At 51.2% G+C, this 24,077-nt stretch overlaps 1 protein-coding gene across 2 annotated transcripts in view; it reads right to left on the bottom strand.

Moving 5' to 3' along the window:
- Positions 1–4,509: 4,509 nt before the first annotated feature.
- Positions 4,510–24,077, bottom strand: part of NOS1 (nitric oxide synthase 1) — an 82,961-nt gene continuing 63,393 nt past the window's right edge. Inside the window, exons 18-29 of one of the 2 annotated variants that reach the window (XM_032876189.1) lie at positions 23,759–23,897; positions 23,239–23,317; positions 16,661–16,854; positions 15,107–15,276; positions 11,741–11,951; positions 10,947–11,034; positions 9,377–9,498; positions 8,150–8,298; positions 6,632–6,826; positions 5,886–6,004; positions 5,300–5,395; positions 4,510–4,893 (exon numbers count right to left, since the gene is read on the bottom strand). In XM_032876189.1, the coding sequence (XP_032732080.1) occupies positions 5,305–5,395; positions 5,886–6,004; positions 6,632–6,826; positions 8,150–8,298; positions 9,377–9,498; positions 10,947–11,034; positions 11,741–11,951; positions 15,107–15,276; positions 16,661–16,854; positions 23,239–23,317; positions 23,759–23,897 (1,557 nt within the window). In that variant the 3' untranslated portion in view covers positions 4,510–4,893; positions 5,300–5,304. The remainder of the gene's footprint in view (positions 4,894–5,299; positions 5,396–5,885; positions 6,005–6,631; positions 6,827–8,149; positions 8,299–9,376; positions 9,499–10,946; positions 11,035–11,740; positions 11,952–15,106; positions 15,277–16,660; positions 16,855–23,238; positions 23,318–23,758; positions 23,898–24,077) is intronic. The other variant, XM_032876188.1, reaches the window with a different exon arrangement.

Raw genomic sequence — 24,077 nt, 5'->3', positions numbered from 1 at the left:
GGGGACATCTGTCACAGTGGTGGAGGTGGGGTGGGGAGGGACTGCTGCTGGCTTCTGGTGGGTGGAGGCCAGAGATGTCCCCAGAACAGCCTCCACCACAAAGAATTCTCTAGCCCCAAATACCAATAGTGCTGAGGTTGGCTGACCCTGGACCGGAGCCGAGTCTGGGCACTTGGACGTCCTGGAGTCATTTTCTAGAAGACTATGGAAAGCAGCATCTGCAGGCAGATTTGCTCCTCCCTGCCAGACCACCTCATTAAGAACAGTCTCTGTCCTGGACCAGACAGACACGCCTTGCTTGTTCAGAGCTATTCAGATCTTCCAGGACAAAACACACTCATAAACTAAGGCATGTTTACGCCAGACCTCCTCCCTTGCACGACTGCACGTGGCTCTGACAAGCAGTAATCAAGGAGAGCCCCAAGACCCATGTTCCAGGGTGAGAGTTAACCTAGGTCCCCATGCAGGTCTTCTTTTGGGAAGAGGCAGCCTTTGCCACCTGAGGTGGGGACTGGGAGTGGATCGAGGACAGGGAACATATGATAGAGCAGAGACCAGGCTGGTGTCAGCCCCAAAGGGTCAGATTCAGGTTCATGGAGACCATCTGTGTTGAGTTCCGGGGGGGGGGGTGGTGATTCTCAGATCTGTCTTCCTCCTTCCTTTCATTTTTGAACCAAACAGGACATTTGGATGCAGGAAACTTTACAAGGGTTGGGAAATGTCAAGGCGTATGGATAAGCCCTATAGGACGCCCAGATGAAGATTTCTTTCTCCTTGTCACCTGTAGGCCATCTCAGATTACCTTGCCAATTCAGACAGAAGGCTTTGTGGGTTAGGTGGGCACGGTGACATACTGGAGGTCAAGGCAGTGGAGATGCAAATATACAAGGTAATGGTTGGCTTCACACAGAAGTTTAACCCCACAGTTTTCCCAACGGCATGAATGGCCAGAGCTCCAGGGGTGAACCGGCCCGGACATCTGGCTTGCCCGTCTTGGCAGAGGGACGGTTTGCCAGTGATCTGGGTCAGAAAAATCTCACTTGTTTTGGACTTAGGGCAAAACCTGACCTCCTTTTGGAAGTCTAAAAGCAGGTGGCTGTTGAGAATGTGCTTGGCAAGAAAATCCTTTGTTCTAAGGCCAATGTCTAGCTGGCCTGGGGTCAGTTTTCTTTCCGTGCATCTAGGCCTGGCTGGACCTTGGAAGGATGCACCCTGTTGGCTCAGGGAGAAGCTGGCTTATCATGTCAACAATGGCAAACTCCTCTTTCTCTCCAGGCTGTTTGGTGCCCCCCCCAGCCCCCCCTCCCTGTTTCCTTTCTTAGCCTAGAGATAGGACTCCTGACTTTCTCCTCCCCAGCAGCAAGGTCTTCAGGTCCTGATTTAATAACTGCAAAACATTCTATGGCTGGTTCAACAGACCAGCCGTCCACATCCACACTCTGTCCTGCAGCCGGAACATTCTTTTCCAAGCCCAACTCCAATGACCTTATTTTACCCATTTGAAAAACATTCCTAGGGATGCCCTGCCGCCTTCCAATTAATCTAAATTCCTGGACATGAGCTCACCTGTCCCTAACACCTGCTCCCTGCTCACCTGCCCAGCATCTGGCTCAGCACCCTCAGCCTTCCAAAGCTGTGCCAGAAGCAAAGTGCTCCCTTCTGTGCCTTTCCTCTCACTCTTCCTCCTCCTGGAAATCTGATCTCCCCAAACCTGCAGGTGGGATCCACTCGTTTCTCAAACCCCAGACATTTATATCGAGTCTAAGATTGTGTGTCTACATACCGAGATTCTCATTGCCCTCAAACCGAAACTGTTCTGGGCTCTGTATTCTCCCCTGTACCTTCTGCATAGTTATTGGTGAAGTGGAAAAATGAAATTTGAAAGCTTCAGCGGGCCAGGTACCATAACTGGTTGTTTTATGGGCATTATCTCATTTAACTCACTTTGCTACATAAGTGGATATATAGACTCAGAAAGGGTACATCACCAGCCCAGGGCTGTCTGTGGAAACAGGGGAGGGGGAAGAGTTAGCATTGGAACTCGGGGCTGCTTACAAAGGCTCCATTTTGGTGGGTGTGAAGCATTTCCCTGAACCCAAGGATAGCTGGCTGTCTCCCTCCATAGAAATCATGCAGGAAAAGACTCCTCCACTCAGGGAGTTTAATTAGCTCTGCTTCTTTCCTAATGGGGGGTGCATAGCCATGTCAGCTTCTGCGGAGGGGGAGGTCTCCTTACTCCTGGCCAAGCTCCCTTTTGTTAAATGGGGTTGGAGTCACTGCAGGGCAGTCCAAGGTCTGTAATCTAGGTAACTCCCAAATGCCCAATCAATCTTCTTTTTCTGCTTACCTATTGTGAAACCAAATTTTGCACCTGGGTTTGGCTACTGGGACTGAAGTAAAAAACCACCACAAGAGGGCAGCATTTACCCACCCTGCATCAGAGCCAAAGCCTAAACCAGGACTCCACACTCTACCTCTTCATAGGCTCCTTACAGGGAGGTTTTTCAGAACAGGGATTCCGGCAAATGAGAGAAACACATCAGGCCAGCCTCCAGTCTTCTAGCAGGGAGTCCTGAAGCAGCCGGCGTTGGGTGTTGAAAGGCATTCCCTTTAAAAACAAAAATCTTGGGCGCCTGGGTGGCTCAGTGGGTTAAGCCGCTGCCTTCGGCTCAGGTCATGATCTCAGGGTCCTGGGATCGAGTCCCGCATCGGGCTCTCTGCTCATCAGGGAGCCTGCTTCCCTCTCTCTCTCTGCCTGCCTCTCTGTCTACTTGTGATCTCTGTCTGTCAAATAAATAAATAAAATCTTTAAAAAAAAATAAATAAAAATAAAAAAAAATAAAAACAAAAATCTTTCTTGGGAAGAAAAGATGCATCCCGATTCTGTGATCACTGCTAGGAGCCAGAATTGTGTATAAAATGGGCGTCTGGAGTTCCAGATTGGCAGAGTGGGGTAGCACTCTGAGTGCCTGGGCTTGGTCTCCTTGCCATGAAAGCCCCAGCCAGAGGAAACAGGATTAAAGGAAGGCTGGGAGGTGGTAACTGGAGGCAGCCCAGCTCCGCATGCAGGGGGATGGGACCCCAGAGGGAGGGGGGCTGCCGTGGAGGGTGGAGAAAGGCGAGGGCCAGTTTGCTTTTTGCCTTTAAGAATCTCGGAGGTTGTCCTTTCCTGGGGACATCTCTTTGGCACTCCGTGTCCTAAGGCTCTTCCAGAAAGGGCCAGGGCACTTTCTCTTTGGCAGCCCCCCCAAACAGAGCATCAAGAAATACCCATTGTGCCCTACAGAAAGGCGGAGCACTCTCTCTGGGCAACAAAACATAAAACAACAAAGCAGAACAGCCCACCCGCAGAAGGCTTCCCCTCCAACCTGGGCCAGCCCCTCCAGCAATTTCTTGGCTCTCTCCAGGCTTTCCCCTGATTTTGAGCACTTCTGGGGGTGGGGGGGGGCCCTCCCAGCCCATTCATCCTGATGGTGGGCACAGCACTTTACCTCCTAGGGTTGGGGGGAGGGGGGACACTAAACTGACCCTGATTCCCACTGAAGATTGTGTTGCCCATTTTTGATCAGAGTCAAGGTTCATTTCTTTGGCAAAATTATTTTGTCAGGCTAGAAACTTGGGAGATTGCTTTTAGAAGGCCAGGAGTATGAGTGCCAGGCCATGGACGGTGGTGGTCCTGGGGAGGAAGCCGCGTGACGCCTCATGATGTCTTCCCTCTCCAACTTGTCTGCTTTAAGGGCCTTCTGTTATTTCCTTCCCAGGGTGGAAGGGCCAGCCCTATTTGGGGCAATAAAAAAATAGCAGTGATATTCTTCCTTGATACTGTTCCCAGTCTGTACCACTCTAAAGCCTGATCTATTCATACTTTTTTCATTTCATAAATTATAAGGGGAAACTGAGGACAAGGAACTTGCCCAAACTCAACCCGATGGCAAAGATGGGATGATTCTTACTTCCCCATACTCTCTGGGACATTACTTCCCCCTGTTGTGGATGGGATGGTCCAGGGAGGGCCAAATCAGGTGATCCTGTCTGGGGTGAGGGGTCGGGCTGGGGAGGAGGTGTGCTTAATCCACAAGATGGGTTAGTTTCCCAGGGAGGGCTCCACTAACTGGTACCAGAATCTAAATGCGACTGATTCTGTGAGCCCCTTTTTAACGGAGCCCCGCTACCCCTTAATCATCACACTCGCTTCCCCCTGCCCTTTGTAACCAGGACAATGAGGGTGCCTCCAAGTGTTTCAGGGATGTGAGCATAGACAGAAATTACGGACGTGTGGAGAACCAGGGCACGGTTCTTGGCACTGAAAGTCTGCAGGCCACACGCTGCCACAGGCAAGAGGACAGACGGAGACCCAGGCCTGTCCGACACGTGCATGCATGTGCACACACAGACACACACACACACACACACACACACACACACACACACGACCGGGACGTCATCATAAAAAAGGACAAGGGGGGGCTTCAGCAGCAGAGAGACTGGCTCAGAAGACCTTCTTGACCAGTCCCTGGAGCCTCTCCGGGGGAACCCCAGAGCCACGGCCACGTTCCAGTGATGTCATGCGCCGGGGATCTGCCCTCGTCGGGAAGAGAGGGAGGGGGAAACAGTTTTGTAAGAGCCACTGTGGATTATAAAGGCATTGCATTGTAGCAGGACAACTCAAGGAGAAAACCCAAGAGGGCCAAGGAAACCACCGAGGGGCAAGGACCCAGAAGAGGAAAAACCACAGCGACAGGACAAGAGGGACAGCGGGGGCCACGCAGGGTCCCGGAGGGAAGGTTCAGCAGTGTCCACGCTTAGAAAACCTGCAGCCGCTCCGCGGGGGTGCACGGGACAGCCCCCCTGCCATCCGTCTGGGCAAGAGGATCCAGTTAGGAGCTGAAAACCCTGTGGGAAGACAGGGCGGGGAGGGGGTGGGCAGTTAGTGTCCTGGAGGCGAAGCTGAGTTGTTTCCTTACAGAGCCACAGAAAAGCCACTAAGCTCTGGGTTTCACCGTCCCTTCCTCTGCAGGCTCCCCGCCTCAGACAGCACCTGACCCCTAGCTGGGCTCGTCTTGAATGAATGGATGAACTAATGAAGGAATGAAAGAGTGCTTGCTCACCAACACACCCGGCCAGAAAGAGGGGCAAAGAAAGGGGCTTTCCAGTAGCCAAAGGAGTTGGAATCTGGAAAGTGAGAAAGCGAGCCTACCGGACACAAAGTATGCTTTGTATGCACAGGGAAAATAATGAGGCTGTTAAGAAATGGGGTGTCTTCCCTATGCCACCAAAAATGAGACAACCCAGTTCCTACCTAATTTAACATAAAGGGCACACGGCGGTGGTTTGCCGGCGGTCTGTGGGTGGGCGTGGGTGAGTGCCATTTCCGTCCTGGTTGAGAGGTCCCGGCCTTAAGGGGAGGTTTAACTAGTGAGACTCAGTCCAGTTTTGTGGTGCCTCAGACTGTTCCCAGCAATTTCTAGAGGACCCATGAAGTTGTCAAAATAATACCGGTTGGGATCTGCATGGATGAGAACAGTCTACGCAATTTGCGGGGTGCGGGAGGTGGTGTAAAAAGGCTGGGAGCAGCGGCTGGGAATACACCTTCCTGAAGACTGGAGACGTCATTCCACTAGGGGGCGCCCCAGGCAGACTCAGGGATCCGAAGCCAGGGTTCCCAGGCCTCAGAATCCCCTGGAGGGCCCCTTAAAAACATAAACCTCGGTTCTCACTCCAGAGTTTTAGAGTCAGCAGGTCTGGAGCGGCCTGGGAATTTGCATTTGTAGCCCACCTTCCACTGTGGGAAAGCCAGGGCAAACAAAGACAGACATCCCCCAGCCATCAGCACTGGGAAAAGACGGCTCTGCCCGCCCCTCTCCCCAGGGATGGAGCCAGCTTACTCATCAGTGTCTTTTTTGCTCTCCTCAATGAAGGCAATAGATTCAGATCTAAGGCGGTTGGTCACTTCATATGTTCGCAGGGTGACCCCGAAAATATCCTCATGGTACCGGTTGTCATCCTGGGGGACAGAAACAGCCTTCAAATGCCAGCCAAAGGCAGGAGAGGGACAGACACACTGACAACCTGGAATGGAATGTCCTTGAAAAAGATGGGTTCTAAACAAACAAGATGTAACCCAGAGCCCCCTGGAAGACCTCTTTTTTCCCAGACTGTGCTTCCTAAGACCCCATGCCCTAACCCTCCAGGGCTTGGGGTCTCACCAGCACAGGGTGGCAAAAAACATTTCAGTTCACATCCGAACTGGCACAGCTTGGACAAACCTTTTTGTGCAGTGCTCAACCTGGACAACTGCACAGGATAGCGCTGCAGCTTAGTTCTGGGGGCAGGAAGAGTCGGTTTAGGAAGGTTGCTATCCAGTTACCCAGTGGTCCACTCGCCTATTATTTTCACACACCACAGCCCCCATCCATATTTAATACATGCACCTGCACACCCAACACCCAGTCCTCCTCCTTCTCTCTCATCTATGGTTGGGGATCACGGGTATCCTCTACCTCGAGCCATAAATGGGAAAATGGGAGCAGGTGGGGATGTCATCATGGCCCCTCTAATCACTGAGACAGGCGGGATGAGGAAGAGGAGACAGGAACCGGATGGTGACAAAGGGATCCAAGAGGCCACTCACCCTCAGCCTGCTGATGAACACGCCCGCATCCTCCGCTGAGAGTTTCCCCTGCTGGGTCATGATGCGCTGGATGGCTTTGAGGACATCAGCGGCCATGGTGACGTCCCCGCAGACATAGATGTGGCCCCCTTGCTCCTGCAGGGCTCGGTACACCGGTTCTGCTAGCTGTTCCTGCAGGATGTCCTGCACGTACTTCTGCAGGGGGCAGCAAGAGCCGTGAGAAGGAGCTGGATCCTGGGCAGTAGCACACTACCCGCCCCCAGGACAGCAGAGCCTGACATAGGTGACCCAGGGGAGCAGGAGGATCGAGAAAGAGAGAGAAAGCTGATCCGAGCATGTGTGAGTGAGCTGCCCCTGTGCTGGAGTTCAGCAGGGCTAAGGACCCTCGAGAGGGTCATGTGGAACACGCCCCAGAGCCATAACCCAGAGGGGCATAGGGTGGGTTCACAATCTACCTGCTCCCTGTCCGATGGCCAGAGGTCCCCCACAGGGTGTTGACCTCTGTACTCTGATAGGTGCGGGGTTCAGCCTATGCTGGGGTGCCAGAGAGGCAAGACAGCAGGAGATGGGGGAGGCGAGGGGCTCTCAGCTTCCACCTGCGCAAAGCCTGCTGCTGTACAACAGCTGGAGTAGAAGATGGGCTAAGAGAAAGTGGGGTGGGCATGGAGGGGTCCAAATCAGCCTCCGGGGGATTTGCCTTATCTGTTCAGGATGCCTTTCACTTGTCTAGGTAACTCCCTTGGGGTGAGGCAGACATGCAGCTGGTAGGTCTTGGCACGGCTGTCCTGCTTTGTAAAGACACTGGGGCACTTCCACACCAGCTATCAAAAAGCCCCTGCCCACCTGCTGACAGCCCACCCCACCCCAGCTCTCCCGGCCCCTTTCCTGGGACCCCTCTGGATCTCCCCCAGATCCAGGAGGAGCACGCTCCAGTCCCACGGCCTGTGTCCGTATTCTGACTTTGCGCTTCTTGGGGACTGTTACTTTTTTTTTTTTTAGTTTGTATTTTAAAAATATTTGTATTTTGGTAAGATACGGAAAACATTTCATGTACCATTCAACCATTTTCAAGTGAGCAATTTAGTGGCATTTCGTGCACCACTATCTTGTGCAACCAGCATCCTATCTGGTCCTAGAAATTATTCATCACCCCAAAAGGAAATTCTGTACCTAGGAGCAGTCATTCCCATTCCCCTGTCGCCACAGCCGCCGGTAACCCCAGATCTGCTCTCCGTCTCTACGGAGTCGGCTGTTCTGGATAGTTCACATAAGTGGCATCCTATAACATGGGCCGTTAGATATTTTAAACTGGTATTTCTATGCTCCTGCTTCCTGAAGTACAGAGCGACGCCCTGGAGGAAAATTCAGACTAGGGGAGGGGGTGCCCGGGGGTGGGATGCGCATGCGTGTACAAGCATGTGTGCGCATGCGCGTATCTGGGGCTGCGGGGCGGGGCGGGACAGTGCACGGGCCGGGGACATTGCACGGGCCAGGGACGGTGCACGGGCCGGGAGTTACCTTTGGTTTGTCTGGCTCTCGGGAGTAGGCCGTGTAAAGTTCTCGGAAGACCCCCTTGTTCTTGGCCTGCAGAGTCTCCTCCCTGTAGATGTGGTCTGTCTTGGATTGCCGGCACCCGAACACCAGGACCATGGGGCAGGGGCTTATTCCTGAGGACCAGAAAGATCTCACGTTGCTCACAGCTCCTCAGATGCCCGATTTGGGGGGGAGGGTGGCTGGTGGAGCCAGGAGAGGGCGCTGGGAACCTTCATGCGTGCCACAGGGATAGAGCACACGAACACTGGGACAAGTGGGGTGTATGTATTTGCACACACGTACACCCACGTCTACACACGCATGCACCTGCTCACACCGAGCAAAGTCGGTGAAGGGTGAAGGGTGTTCAGATTTTAGCAGACCTCCTTTCTCTGGGTCTCAATCCCTCCTGCTGCCCCAATGGCTACTTAGCAGCACCCCCCGCTACTGGGTCGTGCTGAAAGGCCAGTCCGTGGAGCCGGGTTCAAATTCCAGCTGTGTGTGATGATGAGAACTTGGCTTTCTATGGGCCCATTTCCGCAGGTACAGAGCTTAAGTTATCACAGCATCTACCTGCTAGGGTTACTCTGAGACCTAAAACATTAGAGCCCGGTGAATATACAGTGACTCCTTCATCGATGTTAGCTATTCTGCCAGAATGACTGCTCCATGGGATAGATTTTCTTTTTCTTGCTGTGTGTGTGTCTTGTCTAGTGCTGTCCCTTGACACCTACAACGGTGCTTGGCATTTATTAGCCGTTCAACAAATCCCTGGCCAATGCACACCGCAGCTGTGGGTTTCCTTCTCTCTCCTCCCGAAGCTGATCTGTTGTGTCTCTCACATAGCAAAGCCGGCTCTGGAATAATAGCCTTTGGGACAGTCCCATAAACATACATTTGATAAGGCTTAACGTTTACTCTCCTAGGGCTGCGTGAATTTGCAGAGGGGTCCTATCTTAACAAAGAAATGTGTTCTGGGGATGGAATTTCGGGCCCTAGAACAAGCTGTGCGGGAGACGGGTTGGGACAGGTCCTTTGAAGCATAACCATGAACTTCAGCCCTGGGTCAGGTCAGTACTGTGAGCCCCCTGCCCTCCGCCAGGGAAGGAAGCAGGGAAGAGAGAGCTCCCTCATTCCTCCGAGTGGCTGAGACACAGGTGGGGCTGCCCGGGCGGGGTGGACATCGCTGGGCTGCTGAATTGCAACACCCACCTTTGTGTTGGATGTCAAATTGCCGTTGCTGCCAGAAGCTTCGGAAAGGGGCAATGCCAGTGCCTGGGCCAATGAGGATGCAGGGCACTTGGGGATTTCGGGGCAGGTGGAAGCTGGGTGCTCTGGACAAGAAAGAGAGAATCAGAAGGCTTGCTGTGCTCAAGTCCGATGAAGGGTGGCTGGGTCTTCGGTAGACCAGATGGCCGTCTCCATAATCCAGCAGGATTGTACTCTCCAGCTGGGGTCGGGTGCCCCTTATCGGGGTGACAGGTCACACGGATTTGGGGAATTCCCAAAAGAGGAGGTCCTCGGGGTCTGGCTGCCATTCCAGTTCCCAATTTTCCTCATTGCTGAGCTAAGCCACAAAGGGCAGTGGGATCGTTTCAACCCAGGGTTTCCAGACCTCAGGACTGCTGACAACATTTGGGGCTGCACACTTCTCTGTCATGGGGGTGTCCTGTGCATTGTAGGCTACGAAGCAGCACCCCAGGTCTCCACCTCCTAGAGGCCAGGAGCACCCTGCAGCCGAGACAAAAATCTCTGCGGGTGTTGCCACATGGGCCCTGAAGGGGAGCACCGCCCTGTACTGAGAACCGTGGATTTAGCCCACGGTGAGGTCTCCCCAAATCGGGTAACGGATTTCAGCGTACAGAAGAATCCCCAGGTGGTGTTAAAAGTACAGAGTCCTGGGCAGCAGAGCGAGTCTGGGGTCAGGACACGGCATTTTTGAGACACCGCGGGGGATTCTGATGCTCAGGGCAGGTGTACCACCCCAGTCTCAACAGCTGTCATGATTGAGCCCCGCATTGGGCTCTCTGCTCAGCGGGGAACCTTCTCCCCCCGCCCCCCGCCTACCTCGCTGTCTACTTGTGATCTCTGTCAAATAAATAAATAAAATCTTTAAAAAAAAAAAAACTGAGTTTGGATGGCAGGGGTTGGGTGGGGGGACGCCTGGGTGGTGTCTGCCTTCAGCTCAGGTCATGATCTTGGAGTCCTGGGATCGAGCCCCGCATCATGCTTCTTGCTCAGCGGGGAGTCTGCTTCTCTCTCTGCCCCTCACCCCGCTCGTGCTCTGTCTCCAATAAATAAAATCTTAAAAAAAACAAAAAACAAAAAACAAACCCAACTAGCTGAGTTTGGGAGGAAGAGCTCTGATTGATGGGATGAGGTCTCATCTCCGAGATAGCGGGAACAGATAGGGTAGCTGGGAGACAGCGGAGAGAATTTCCGCCCGTCTGCAGATTTCAGGAAAGCGGATGCTGCATTTGCCGGGCTGTCTACTGTACCCCAGCCTCTAGCACAGTACATGCACTTGATAAATATTCATTGCATTGACCTGACTTTGACTGCGTGGGGCAGGGCCGGGTGGGGGGGGGTACCTGCTTAGTTGTTGCTGTGTTGCCCATCCCGTGATCCTATTAACTTAACGGCTTGGAGGGATACAGAGTGTCGATCTCTGTTCCATCTGACTCAGCCATCTCTCCAGAGCCCATGAGGCTGGTCCACCCAGCCCAGCTCACGAGTACACAGATTTGGGACAACTGCTCATTTCTCTGCATTTGCCACTCACCCTCTCACGAAACACGGGACTACTTCGTCAGCCTGTATCCGGTTGAGCCAGGAGGAGCACACGCCGTGGTGAATTGGTCCTTCTCCATCTGGCAGAATAATCTGGGTGGTCTGGCGCGCCTGCTGCCCCCAGGGTTCCCCGCCACTGGCTCCCCCCTCCCTCCGGTGCGGAAGCTCACAGCCCTATGCCAAGTTTCTGCCTTGGAATTCCCTGTCTGGATCCCTTTCTCTGAAGGGGAAGAGGGAATGGTGAAACCCTGAGAAACTGCCCAGGATTCCCATGGGGGAGGGTGGGTTGGATTCAGACCCCGCCTACTGAGAAGGTCTCGGTCAAGGTGATCCCGGGGACCGTCCAGGATCCGGGTCTTGGAGCTCCCTCAGGCACCATGCATTCTAATTGCTTTATCAAGGAGGGACAATATGGGAGACAAACGCTAGGGTATCTGACTGACCTATAACCGGGGGACTGCATGCAGCAGAGAGCGCCCCCCTCTTGGAGATGGGTGGGGGTGCCTTGATCTAGTTGTTGCCTTGCAGGTGGAGGGATAAGGGGATGAGTAAAAGCGCTCTCAGACTTGGGGAGCAGAGGAAGATTTCAAGTGCACATCTTCCCTCCTTCCTGATTCTGCACAGGGTTGGCTCTTTCTAAGGGGACGGTTTGCCTGTCCTGCTTCCGTCCCCCAGTTCCTGGCCTCGAAGTGGGTCTCCTCTTAGGACTTTGGGATATGGCAGCCCCGCAGAGGCCCCCGGGGGGGCAAATGCAGACTCGGAGGCTCTCCCAGGGCCTCTGCCTACCTCGGGTGCGGTAGGAGACGATGGCCACGGTGAGGTGCACCTCGTCGGGGTACATGTCTGGGGAGGAGCTGATGGAATAGTAGCGGGGCTGCAGCAGGGACAGCTGGGTCAGGAGCAGGGTGGACGGCATCTGGATGGATGGGAACTCCTCCAGCACCTCCACGATGGTGGGGTTCTTGCCCCATTTCCATTCCTCATATTCCTGCAAACCCTGTGCCAAGGAGAGGGGTGGAGAACTTACACCCTGCTCTGGGTACACATTTCCAGTGGGGGCAACAGAACGTCTGGGGAAGAAAGTCGGGAGAGGGCGCCTGGGTGGCTCAGTGTGTTAAAGCCTCTGATGTCGGCTCAGGTCATGATCTCAGGGTCCTGGGATCGGGTCCCGGGATCGGGTCCCAGGATTGGGTCCCGCGTCGGGCTCTCTGCTCAGCGGGGAGCCTGCTTCCCCCCTGCCTCTGCCTGCCTCTCTGCATACTTGTGATCCCTCTGTCAAATAAATAAATAAAATCTTAAAAAAAAAAAAAAGTCAAGAGAGGGAAGGATACCTAACACACAGTAATAACTCCGTGCCAGGTCTTAATTCTTACGACTTAATGCAATAAGTAAGACTGTTGTCCCTATTTTATAGCAGGGAAAACTGATAATTACAGAGGCTCTTTGGCTTGGAGGCAGTGATTCTGGGTTTGAATCTAGGTCAGGGGTGGCAAAAGGTCAATGTGGCTTACTACCTTATTTGCAGGGCTCATGAGCTAACACCTGTTTTTACACAGTTTGTTGGGGGAAAGGATCAAAAGAAGGATACTATTTCACGACACAAGAATGTGATATGAAATTTGAATTTCTGTGCCTACAAATACGATTGGATTGGAACCCAGCCACGCCAACTCACTTAGGTAACGTCTATGCTGTTGGGTTATAAATGGTGGAGTTTAGGGGTTGTGATACAGACCTCACGGACCGTAAGCCTAAAATATTTACTACCAGGCTCTTTATGGAAAAAGATTGCTGACGCCTGCTCTAGGGGGTGTGTGCACCTAACCATAATCGGTCCTGCCATGTGCAAACATCGAGAGAGAAGCACTGTGGAGAGAGTCATGATTTGGCGGTATGGAATGCAGACCTGGGACCTGTGAGTTTGCACACCTGGAGATGCATCGGCAGAGAGCATAGGTCAAGTTCAAGATGGTGAATGACAGCCCCAAAGGAACAGGTTCGGGTGTGGAGAACCACAGTCAGGGTTTGTGGCCAGCAAAACCAAGCTGCTACCAGGGAACAGAGGAACTCTCTGGGACTTTGGAATTATGTTTTCCTCCTTGGAAGCTGCTTTGGGCAGTCCCTGATTGCATGTAAGAGGCTCAGATTTTGAGGAGTAAAGCCTATTGTAAGTACCGTATAATAAAGCTTTCCTCCATGTCCCTCAAGATCATTCTTGCCTTATTGATAGGGTATGGCATCCTTGAGAACGTGCCTCCCAGACTTCCAGCCTCACTGACTTCGAGCTGCAGGGGAGCCATCAGCCAAGAGCCTCAGGAACTGCCCTCTGAAATGGACATCCATGGGAAACAGACATGGTTCACCCATGCCGGTCCTTCCTAAGGCTGTGGCTGCAGCTCCAGATGTTTCCACTCACACATCCTTCCCTGTCCTGCACTCAGAGTCAGACTGGTTGGAGCTCTGATGGTTCTCTGTCTTATCGGACTCCTGCCCATTTCCCCCTCCCATGGGTATTTCCCTTAATCAAAATCCTCGCTCATTTAATCCCACCTTGGAGTTTCTGCTCTTTGGAAGAAACGGGCTAATACGTACAGTTTATCAAATTCTACTTGAAATTGTCCATGCAAACAGTGCAATCTCTGGTCCCTCTAAAAGCAGCCCCTCCCCCATCAATTAAAATTTTAAAGTTATACATGTACATCATGTACAAAGATAAACAATTCTGCGAAGTTTACGATGAAAATTAATGCTCCACTTCTCCAATCTTTTCCAGTTCCCCAGAGTGAATTACTTAATCACAAGTCTCTAAGTGTTCCTTTTCACGTCTGTCTTCTCATTTCTAAATATAGCCAACCCTTCAACAACATGGGTTTGGTCCCATGTTGGGTCCACTTCCATGCAATTTTTTTTTGGTGAATATAATAGAAGACTGTAAATGAATTTTCTCTTCCTTATGATTTTCTTAACAGTTTCTTTTCTCTAGCTTACTTTATGGTAAGAATATAGTAAATCATACATAAAACAAGCAAAATATGTGTTAATCAATTGTTTATGTTATTGGTAAGACTTCTGGTCAACAGTAGGCTACATTAGTGGTTACGTTTTGGGGCTGTCAAAAGTTGTATGTAGATTTTCTACTGCACAGGGGGTCAGCACCCCAATTCCCACATTGTTCAAGGGCCAGCTGTAATATACATTCTTTGAAATTAGTACCTTCCTGTCTGCCCATCATTTGTCTCTCTCCTGGACAGCAGAAGAAAGCTAAGCCATCCTTTGCTGATGGCTTGCTTAGCGGGGAGGAGCCCCCACTGGGAGAAGTCTGGGTGGTCCTCCTGGGTAGGAATCACACTGAGCAAAATTTTGCAGCAGGTTGGGGCAAGCGAGTCCTAGGTTTCAAAGCAAGGATGGTAGAAATGTTTGAATGTTTGATGGTAGAAATGCATTTTACCATCTGAGGGCCTCCTCTCTTGCAGGTCCTACCAATAGCTCCTTGGTGTTGGGAAAGGCCTCTCTCTAAAACACGGCACTGTGGGATTCTTCTCTCTTTCTATTCCTGTTAAGCATGGGCTCAGATGGAGCTAAGGGAAGCTCAGGAGTTCCCAAGGAAGGAGGAACAAGAGTTAGAAAAGGAATCTCTACCGGGCCAGAGAGCTCTGAGATTCAACAGGGCAACCCTCGTTCTGTCAGACCTTGGTTAGAATGAGGGGAGTTGGGGGTGCCTGGGTGGCTCAGTGGTTAAGCCTCTGCCTTCGGCTCAGGTCATGGTCTCTGGGTCCTGGGATCGAGCCCTGCATGGGGCTCTCTGCTCAGCAGGGAGCCTACTTCCCTTCCTCTCTCTCTCTGCCTGCCTCTCTGCCTACTGGTGATCTCTGTCAAATAAATAAATAAAATCTTAAAAAAAAAAAAAAAAGAATGAGGGGAGATGGTGAGGACAAGCCAAAATGGACTAACCAATATGGTGACCACCTGCAAATGAAAAACGAGCAAACGAGCAACTCTTGTTCCACACTGCCATCTTCTGGACAAGTGTTGTAACAGCTGTATCGCTCTCCAGGGACCAGGAGGGGAAAGATGCGGGGGTGGGAGGGGGTGGGGGTGGGGGGTCGGGGGGTGGGGGCGTGGTGGTGGTGTTGTAGGAGGCCAGGGACCCACCTTGCTGAGGACCAGCAGATGCTGCTTCTCCTTCTCGCTGGTGGCCAGGGAGGCAAACTGCTGCAGCTGCAGTGGCGTCGGTGGCGTGGTGATGTCCAGGTAGTACTTGAAGGCCTGGAAGATGGTGCAGGGCGGGAGGCGGTGCTCGTCTGTCCAGTTACTGATCACTCCTATGGAGGTACAATGGACATGAGGGGTGGATGGGGGGAGGAAAGTCTGAGCTCCAAGGGCTTGGGCCTAAGTCAGGAAGGCCAGATTTGTTCCTGGGGCGGGTGAGCCAAGCAATCCCTTGGCTTGTCACCTTTCATGTCCCACATCTAGACCCAGGCTTCTCGGGACCATGGGATCACCTCATGCACACAAGGAGCAGATCCAAAATCAATTGTGCAAATTAGTTCAAAATATAAAAACATAAACCAACATTAAAATAGCATGAGATGGTCCGTCTCTGCCGTTTTATGCAGTGAGCCCCTCACTGAGCACAAGCGAGGAGTCTATTTTGGTTCTGTCTGCCCTCTCATGGTGTTGGCCTCTCAAACCCCTAAGTGGGATTCCAGCATTTAAAATGACAAACATGCCTAACACTTTGCTAGCACTTTCTATATGCCAAGTGCTATTCTCAGCACTTTATATTATTAACTCACTTAGTCCACACAACAATCCTAGGTGGTGGGTGCTATTATTTATTCCCACTTTGCAACTGAGAAAAAAGGGAAGCACAGAGAGGTCAAGGAATCTGCCCAAGGTCACACAGCTCATAAGTGTGAAGTCAGGCAGTCCTGCCCCAGACCTTGTTCTAACTATTATGCTGTACTCCCGTATAATTTTCCATCGGATATAGTCCTACACACAGTATCTGCTTTATCAGGGGCTCAATCCAAGATGAAAAGTGTTGCTCCAACACGAAGGAAGAACTGGCTGGGTTGGATTTATTAATATAAAGCATTACCTCCCCAAAGTGGTATCTCCCAAAGGACTTTTCAGTGGGGCTTTGACCGCATGCTATTTCCACACTCTGCCCTGACCATACACTCTAGCTCCTTTGTGAAGGTGACAGGTCACCATGTCTTGGGCTGTCAGGTAAGGTCACCATGGTTACTGGTACCTGAGCCCCGAGCTCACCTGTGCCTCCTGAAATGAAGCCCTGAGGCCTATCTGCCTTTAAAATTCTTCAATGGGAAGGTCAAGGATGGTCCCTAAAACAAACCGGAACCTGATCTAATGATGATTCAACCTTGAGAGCGCCATCGAGTTGCATGTAGTGCTTCTTGATTTTAAGAGGAGGGAGGGGTACACATCGGCGGCTGTTCATTGGTGGGCAGTGAGGCGGGGGTGATGAAGGAGGGCAGAAGCCCCTTCCCCCAGGGTTGCTATGGATGTCCTAGCATCATGGACACTGGGTCAGCCAGTTGGGCCAAGGTGGTTCAGCCATGAGAAAGGAGGAGTCTCAGGAGGTGACAGAGACCCACTCTCCCCAACCTGGACTGGCAACTGGGAAGAAGGATGGGTCTCCTTTTCCCCAGACACCGGGGCACCCCACCCTGCCGTAGGTACCCAAAGCCGTGTTCCGCTCCTCCAGCAGCTCCACCTTCACCAGCTGGTTGACGGGGGGCGCGTCCTCCAGCCGCTCGATCAGGGCATTCACGAGGTCCTCGCGGTTGCCCGGGAAGACGCCCAAGTGGTCCCCAGGCTGGTACTGTAGCTCCTGATTCCCGTTGGTGTGCAGACGCACGAAGATGGTTGATCGGCTGGAGGGAAAGGTGGGGAAGAGTCAGAGAAGAGTCACCAGCTACTGCCTCCTTTCTTTACTCCTTTGTCTCTTTTTGTGGTTGAAATCCCCCTCCTTTCCGTTCTCCATGAGGCCCACGCCAAGAGACCTCTATCCCCATCATTCCACACCATGGCTTTTAGCAGATCCCCCGTGAGCTTCTCTGCAAATCCAATGCCAATGTCATGGCATTCATCTTGCTCATGGAACCAGCACTGGACGTGGCTGGTCACTTCCTCCTCAACTCCCTTCTCCTGGGTTCTAGCACCCCAGCTCTCCCAATCTTCATTCCTTTGGCAGTTCCTTCTCATCTCCCCAAACTCTGGACATCAGAGCCCCTCAGGGTTCAGTTCAGTCCTCAGATTCCTTGCTTTTCTATCTTCCCAAACCCACCTTTCTCCATAGCACTTACTGGCGTCTGCCTTCTTGTGGAGTTTCCATCATCCTGTGCTTTGTGGTCTGCCTTCCCCTGCCTCCCGACCCTCCCTTCCCCATCCCCACCCAGCCTCCAGAACAATGTAAATTCCATAGGGCAAGGAATCTGTTTTGTCCACTGCTCTCTTTCTGGCAAATAGGATAGTCACAGCACATAGCTGGTCCTCAAGAAATATTTATTAGACGAAGGAACCTCAGACTTCCAGGGTTCATCAGTTGCCAGAACAGACTGTGTTTTCAGTACTAACTGGGGTTCTCCCAGGAATCAGGACCCCACTGGAGCCAAGGCAGTGGAGTCTGCAGTCTGCGTCATGCCATCTCTCCTGGGAATCCCAAGTTCTGTCCCCTCTTTTGTAAGTATGTGTGTGTGTTGGGGGGGAGCAGGCTCCTTATATTATCATATAAGAGAAACACACATTTGGTCTTGGTTGTGCAAAAATCCACCCATATAAATTTGAGAGATCTAAGGAGAAAACACACAGAGGAACTGATTTACGTCCCGCCTGATCCTCCCCTTTTCCACTGGTTTTTGTACTTTAAGGGCAGGATTTTAAGGGCCCATGCTAAGGGAGGGCAAACAGAATGAATTCTCAGACTATGATCATTCCGGTCCTTTAAAAGGTTTTAGAACAGACCTACTGCATTTTACACAATGCCTGAGATCTTGGGAGCTGATTACGCTTTTGGTAAATCAGATTCTTTGTCCTCTTTGGGTTCCGCCGGCATTTCAGAATCTTTTCTTTTCTAGATTTTATTTATTTGAGAGAGAGCGAATGAGAAGGGGGAGGGTCAGAGGGAGAAGCAGGCTCCTTGCCAAGCAGGGAGCCAGATGTAGGACTCGATGCCGGGACTCCAGGATCATGACCTGAGCCGAAGGCAGTCACTTAACCAACTGAGCCACCCAGGCACCCCTAGATCTGCTTTTCTTCATTGCCAACTGGTTCTTGGTAGAGACACTTCATATCCAACATGAAGTTTCTACGTTCTCCATGGTATGTAAATCAACACTTGAATAGACCAATGGGACTCGCTATATAAAGGAGTCTCTGGCACACCCAAGAACCCTTTTGTGCTGCAAATAGCCACCGTTATTAAAAATAGTTGTGCTAGCACATTTTCTTTTTTGCAAGTATTTTCTCGAAGCAAGGCAAGGCACCCCTGTCCTTCGTATGGTGGGAAAATTGGTGGCTGACATTGGGAATGGTGGTGTCAAGGCCTGGGGTCCCATTCTCCTTTCCTGGACAGATTTTGCTGTCTCTGGGGCACCCATCTTGTCAATTATGCAGACTTACACGACTGATTCTGATCTGAGCTCATGCGGATTCCTGGTTCCTGGAGAGCAATGACGACCGTCAGCTCCCGCCAGCGCCAGGGTTGGAATTTAGCAGAGGCTGACAGCCAGAAGGGGGCGCTGTGGGAATGCTAATTAAGGAGCCTCCTGCGCCAACCACAGGAAGCCTTTGAAAGGGCCCCACATCAATTCCCACTTTCTCCCAGATCATCATGATTTCTTTCAGAAGTATATTTGCCTCCGTTCTTCTGGCCGGTACAAAATAGAAACGTGGAAGACCCGAACTTGCTGAGCTGGCTCATGCTCACAGCCATTTCCCCCAAGTTCTCTTGAACATGACATACACGGTGGTCAGGCAGACAAGCGGCAGGAATGGGGAGGCAGCTGGCAGATAAGCCAGGTGCCCCAGGCTCTGCCGGTGCTGGGAATTTAACCAAGGGGATGTTGCAAGCCTCTGATCAGGCATGGCTTGCTGAGACCTCCCAGGGATTAATGACTGTATGGCCTTGGAGCACCCCGATGGGCTAGTCTTTGAAGCCTTGTGGGGGAAGCAGATTCCCCTCACCCTTTCTCAGTAGCACTAACTTGGAGACCAGTTGTCTCAGTTCTGCTGGGGGTTTGTAAGTATAGAATTTTGTAAGTTAGTTTTGTGTGTGTGTGTGTGTGTGTTTAAGCTTGGGACACATTAAGGTCATTGAGAAGGATGGGAAGAAGGAGAAAGGGCAAAAAGGGCAGTGTGGGAAGACAGCAGTCATTGGGGCCTCTCCATCCCAGACTCCAGAAGCATAACAGACAGACACAGACACACATACGCACACGCATGTATGCTTGGCAGTGGCTCAATAACAGGTTCACGGATGAAACAAGAGTCTGCTAATGTTCAGCATCAAATGGAAAAAAAAATAGCCAATGCTCATTCTTTAATGAAAAGAGTAAACATTGTAAGTTTCATTCATTCAGCAAATTTGTAGTGAGTATTGGGCATTATTCTAGGCACTGGTGAGACAGTGATGGGTCTGGGGTCCCATTCTCATTGACTGTCCTAGTTTCACTGAGGAGCAACTTAAAGAGGTCCCAGAAGGATGGGTGGGTGTTGATGGGTTGGGGGCAGCAGGCCGAGTAATCATCAGATAGGATGGTCAGGGAGCCTCTGAGGTGATGTGACATTTGAGGAGAGATCTGAACAATGAGAAAAAGGGGACATGCAAAGACTTGTTTGGGAAGAGTGTTTGCACGTGCAAAGGCCCTGGGGTAAGAAAAGGTGTAGCATATATGGAGAAGGGAAACAAGGCTGGAATGTTTGGAGAGTGGTCAACACAGATGGGGGGGCAGGGCTGAAGAAGGAGATCAAAATGGTGGCCAGAGGCCAGATCATGAGGACTTCATCATGACCTGTCATGGCGAGAAGTTTGGAGGTTTCAATCCAGTGGGAAGCCAGTGGAGGGTATGAAGCTGTGGAGTGACAGGATTCAATTTATGTTTTTCCAAGATTGGTCTAGCTACTACTTGGAAATGGATCTTTGAGAGAAAAGCCAAAAAACAAGGAGACAAGTAAGTGCCTACTGTAGCCACTCATAGCATCAATGAACATGGATTTGTTCAAGGCAGCAGCTGTAGGTATGAGATGAAGTTGAAAGTCAAATCCCAGAGGACAAGATGAGGGCTGGACATGCAGTGTAAGGAAGGGAGAGGAGGCAAGGAAGATGCTTGAGGTTTTGGCTTAAGACAACTGTTGATGATTTCTGTTGAAATGGGAAAGACTGGAGAGAAGCAATTTCATCCAGGGAGCAGTAAGAATCCAGAGTTTCCCCACCAAGAACTGTCCATTGTAATATCCCACCACTGTCCACAATGCCCCAACACTCAGGACCCCTTCTGCACCCATACTCCTGCCAGCCTCTGCCTAGATGTCCCTCCTCTCATTCCCTTTCTAAAGCCTACCATGCACTTCTCCTTCTTCTGAAATGCAGGACTCACCGCACCCATTACCGCTCCATTATACTTCCTGCTGTATTGTTTGTTAATTGGTGTACCTAGAGAATGTATTTCCTGGCCAGGCAATAACTGTGGTCACTTTTATCTTTGGTTGTTCAAGGATCACCCTCAGGAGGTTGTTTACTTCCTTGTAAGCACTTTGCTTGCAATTAAGGATCTGGGAGGCGGGGAGTAATTTGTGACATCTCACTTATGGCCTCCTGGCCCAAACAGCCTGATTTTGGGCCGACTTGGGTGGGGGAAAACGGAAGCATATGATGCTTTTTTTTTTTTTTTTACTCGATTATCCCTTAAAACAAACCAACAACTTACAAAGCTGGAGATGACAGTAAGCCTGAAAATAGGTCATGCTCCAGAGTGTGCTTCCAAAGGGAGAGAGCTACCTACACACAACTTGATCCTTTTTGTGCTAATTCACGACTGATTTTCATACAAGTTTCTCATCCCTAACCCTGTTGAAACAGTCTCTTCTAAGTCACTCAGCATAGAGTGAGCTTGCCCTTTCCAGAGGTGAGTGGGGGTTATTCTGGGACTTTGGTCCAAGTCAGCATCAGAACATTTGCAAAGGACCTTGCTTTTTATGTACCACGGTTTAGGGAGTAATTTTTGTGATTTGGTCTTTCACAGTTTGTTGCCGAAGGAAATTTCCAATGGGTTCTTAGTCTCTTCCATGCTACTGAAGTCATCCCTTTCCACAGGGCAGAAACAGGAAGTAAGGATGTGTATTTCAAACACAAGGTCCCTCTCTGTATCAGAGATCCCTATGTTCCTGAATGTTGCATATAACAAATTATTCAAAGGGTTTAATTTCCCAACCCGTTTCTTTAATGTTGGAGGATCTAAGAGAGTACATGAGAGCTTGGGGGCTTCATCCTGCTGATAACTCCATCAGAGGTCTGAAGTCCACGCAGAAAGCATGCATACTAAATTTGTAGGTGTTTGAAGCTGGGACAGATAAGGAAGAGTAACGGGAAGGTATGAGACACTAATTGCCTTGTGTACCTCGTCGTTAACACAGCAGCCTTGCAATGGTCTTGAGGACACCTGGGTAACCATTCAGCACGCTGACTTTGGAGTTGGAGAACTGAGTCTGTGACCTTGATAAAGTCACTTGCATTATCTACTTGTCACTTTTCATATTTAAAACATTGATGATGGGGGCGCCTGGGTGGTCAGTCAGTTGAGCGACTGACTCTTGATTTCAGCTCAGGTCATGGTTGTGGGATCAATGTGGGATCACCCCCACATCAGGCTCTAAACTCAGTGGACAGTCTGCTTGAGATTCTCTCGCTCCCTCTCCTTCTGCCCCTCCCTGCCTAAAATAAATAAATTGATCTTTAGCAGGGCGGGGTGGGGGGGACCAAAACCAAAACTTCGATGATAATAGTCTCAACTTCCTGGGCTGGTTAAGAGTTCTGGGAGATTCCTCAGAGAGAGATACAAAACAGGGCTCGGCACACAGAAAACACTAGAGAAATGTCAGCAATGTGTAGAGCTACCCTTCTTGCTCTGCATAAGGAGACGGGGCTCGGAGGACCTATGTGACAGGCCCGCGGTCACACAGCTGGTGTGCGACAGAACAGGGGTCAGAACCCAGGCCTGTCCAGCTCGCGAGCCCACTCTCTGTACTAAAGAATCAAGATTTCAAAAGCTCAACATGGGCTATAACCAGGACGTGAAAAAGATGCCATTCTCTAGGGATCAATGCAAAGGACTTCATTAAGGCCAAAAATCTTATTTACAGAAGTCAAGGGACGGAGAGACTTGGCTCACTGACTTTGACCACAGCAGCAAGGGTGTAAGTTAAATGGGAGAGCGGCATGGCCACCAGGACAAAACCCATGATCTCGGGCGGCATCAGTGTTTCCTGCTCAGGTCCGGGGGCTTTAATGGCCCCAGTGCACGTGGTAGCTATGACAGGTTTTCTGTATGCTGTGATCAGGTCTGAGAAGGACAGGCAGCAGGACAAGAGCGCGTCCTTTTACTAGGGCGAAAGGCTTGGGAAACCTGGTCTTAGGAAGCACAATTTGAAGAAATCAAAATCCAGGAGAGACTGGTCCTTGTCCTTGGCTATCAGTAGGTCTCTCATTTGGAAGAACGGAGTTTGTTTTGGGTGTCACCTGAGGATAACTGAGATCAATGCGGAGAGCTAGGAAGAGGCCCTTTGGTTACAGCAACAGCAAGATCATGTCTAACAATTGGGACTCTGAAACACAGAGTGGGCTGTCTGGTGAGGTAATGAACCTCCCGTCATCCCAAAGGAATTTAAGCAGTATCTGGGTAGCCAGTTTTTGGGACTCTAGAGAAGAATTACCCACAAGGAGGAAATATTCTCTGGCTAGGATGCTCTGGTACAATGAACATTAGCAGTTTGACAAGGGTGTGGTCTAGATTAAAATTCCTCATACAACCTTTCTCTTTCTGCTTTCCACGATGATCTGTCCTCTTGTGGTCCCTCTAGGGGGCTTGGCAAAGGGAAGGCGGGAAAACCTTGATGCTACAAAGCGGCAGGGGCATCTCAGTGGCACTTGGGACGGTCATGGGAAGCCAGACCTCCGAGACAACCAGGGCTCCTCCCCGAGGGTGGGGGGGGGGCATGTGGAGCACAGATGGGGAACCCCAAGCCAAGCAAGGTGTTCCTACCTGGATTTAGGGCTCTGAAGGTTCTGACGGCTGAGGAGTCGAGCAGCCGAGACACGCTTTTTGTGGACATTGGATAGACCTGCGGTGAGAACAATGACAGTCTCCCTGAGATGGGGTTAAAGCATGGCCAGTACAAAGGCTCCTGCTTCTCCTGACCCTCTCTTCACCCTTGCACTGCCCCCTCTGGAGTGAGGCGAAGAGATGAAAGAGAAGAAGTTGGGTGGGTTGGGGGGAGGGCTGTGGATAATGGAGAAGGGAAGGCAAATCTAGTTGAGCGGAGCTGAGAAGAAGAGTTTCAGGGTAATGGCGCTGCACTGCTGGAGGGAGAAACATCCAGGCGCAGGTCGGCTGGGTGTGGGGCACTGGTCATGTATTTATTTCCAGAGGACTGGCCTGAAGAGAGATGGAAGCCATGACACCCAGCTTCTTGTGGCACCTTTCGGGGGGTGAGGGCTCCTTTCTCCCCCAACCCACATGCATGGGGGGCCCTGCATGCCCCCCAGAGGTCGTGGAGAGGTACCTTGTGTAAGTTCTGGAGCTTCGGCCACGTAGGTGAGGCGGAACTTGTTCCTCTTCCAGCTGCGGTCATTGCTGATGAGGGAGTTGTTGGCCTTCTCGATGTTGACATCGTCTCCCACACAAAACACATCACAGGCTGCCTGTGGCACATGCAGGGCTCTCAGTGACCTCCCAGGCATGGCATGTATCCATCCATCTATCCATCCATCCATCCATCCAACTATCCATCCATCCAACCATCCATCCATCCATCCATCCATCCATCCATCCATTCATCTAACCATCCATCCATCCATCCAATTATCCATTCATCTAACCAA

The sequence above is a fragment of the Lontra canadensis genome, unplaced genomic scaffold (genome assembly GCF_010015895.1).
Source record: "Lontra canadensis isolate GAN:19392208 unplaced genomic scaffold, GSC_riverotter_1.0 scaffold58, whole genome shotgun sequence".
Lineage (NCBI taxonomy): Eukaryota > Metazoa > Chordata > Mammalia > Carnivora > Mustelidae > Lontra > Lontra canadensis.
The sequence above is the reverse complement of the archived record's forward strand: the minus strand, read 5'-3'. Positions and strand labels throughout refer to the sequence as shown.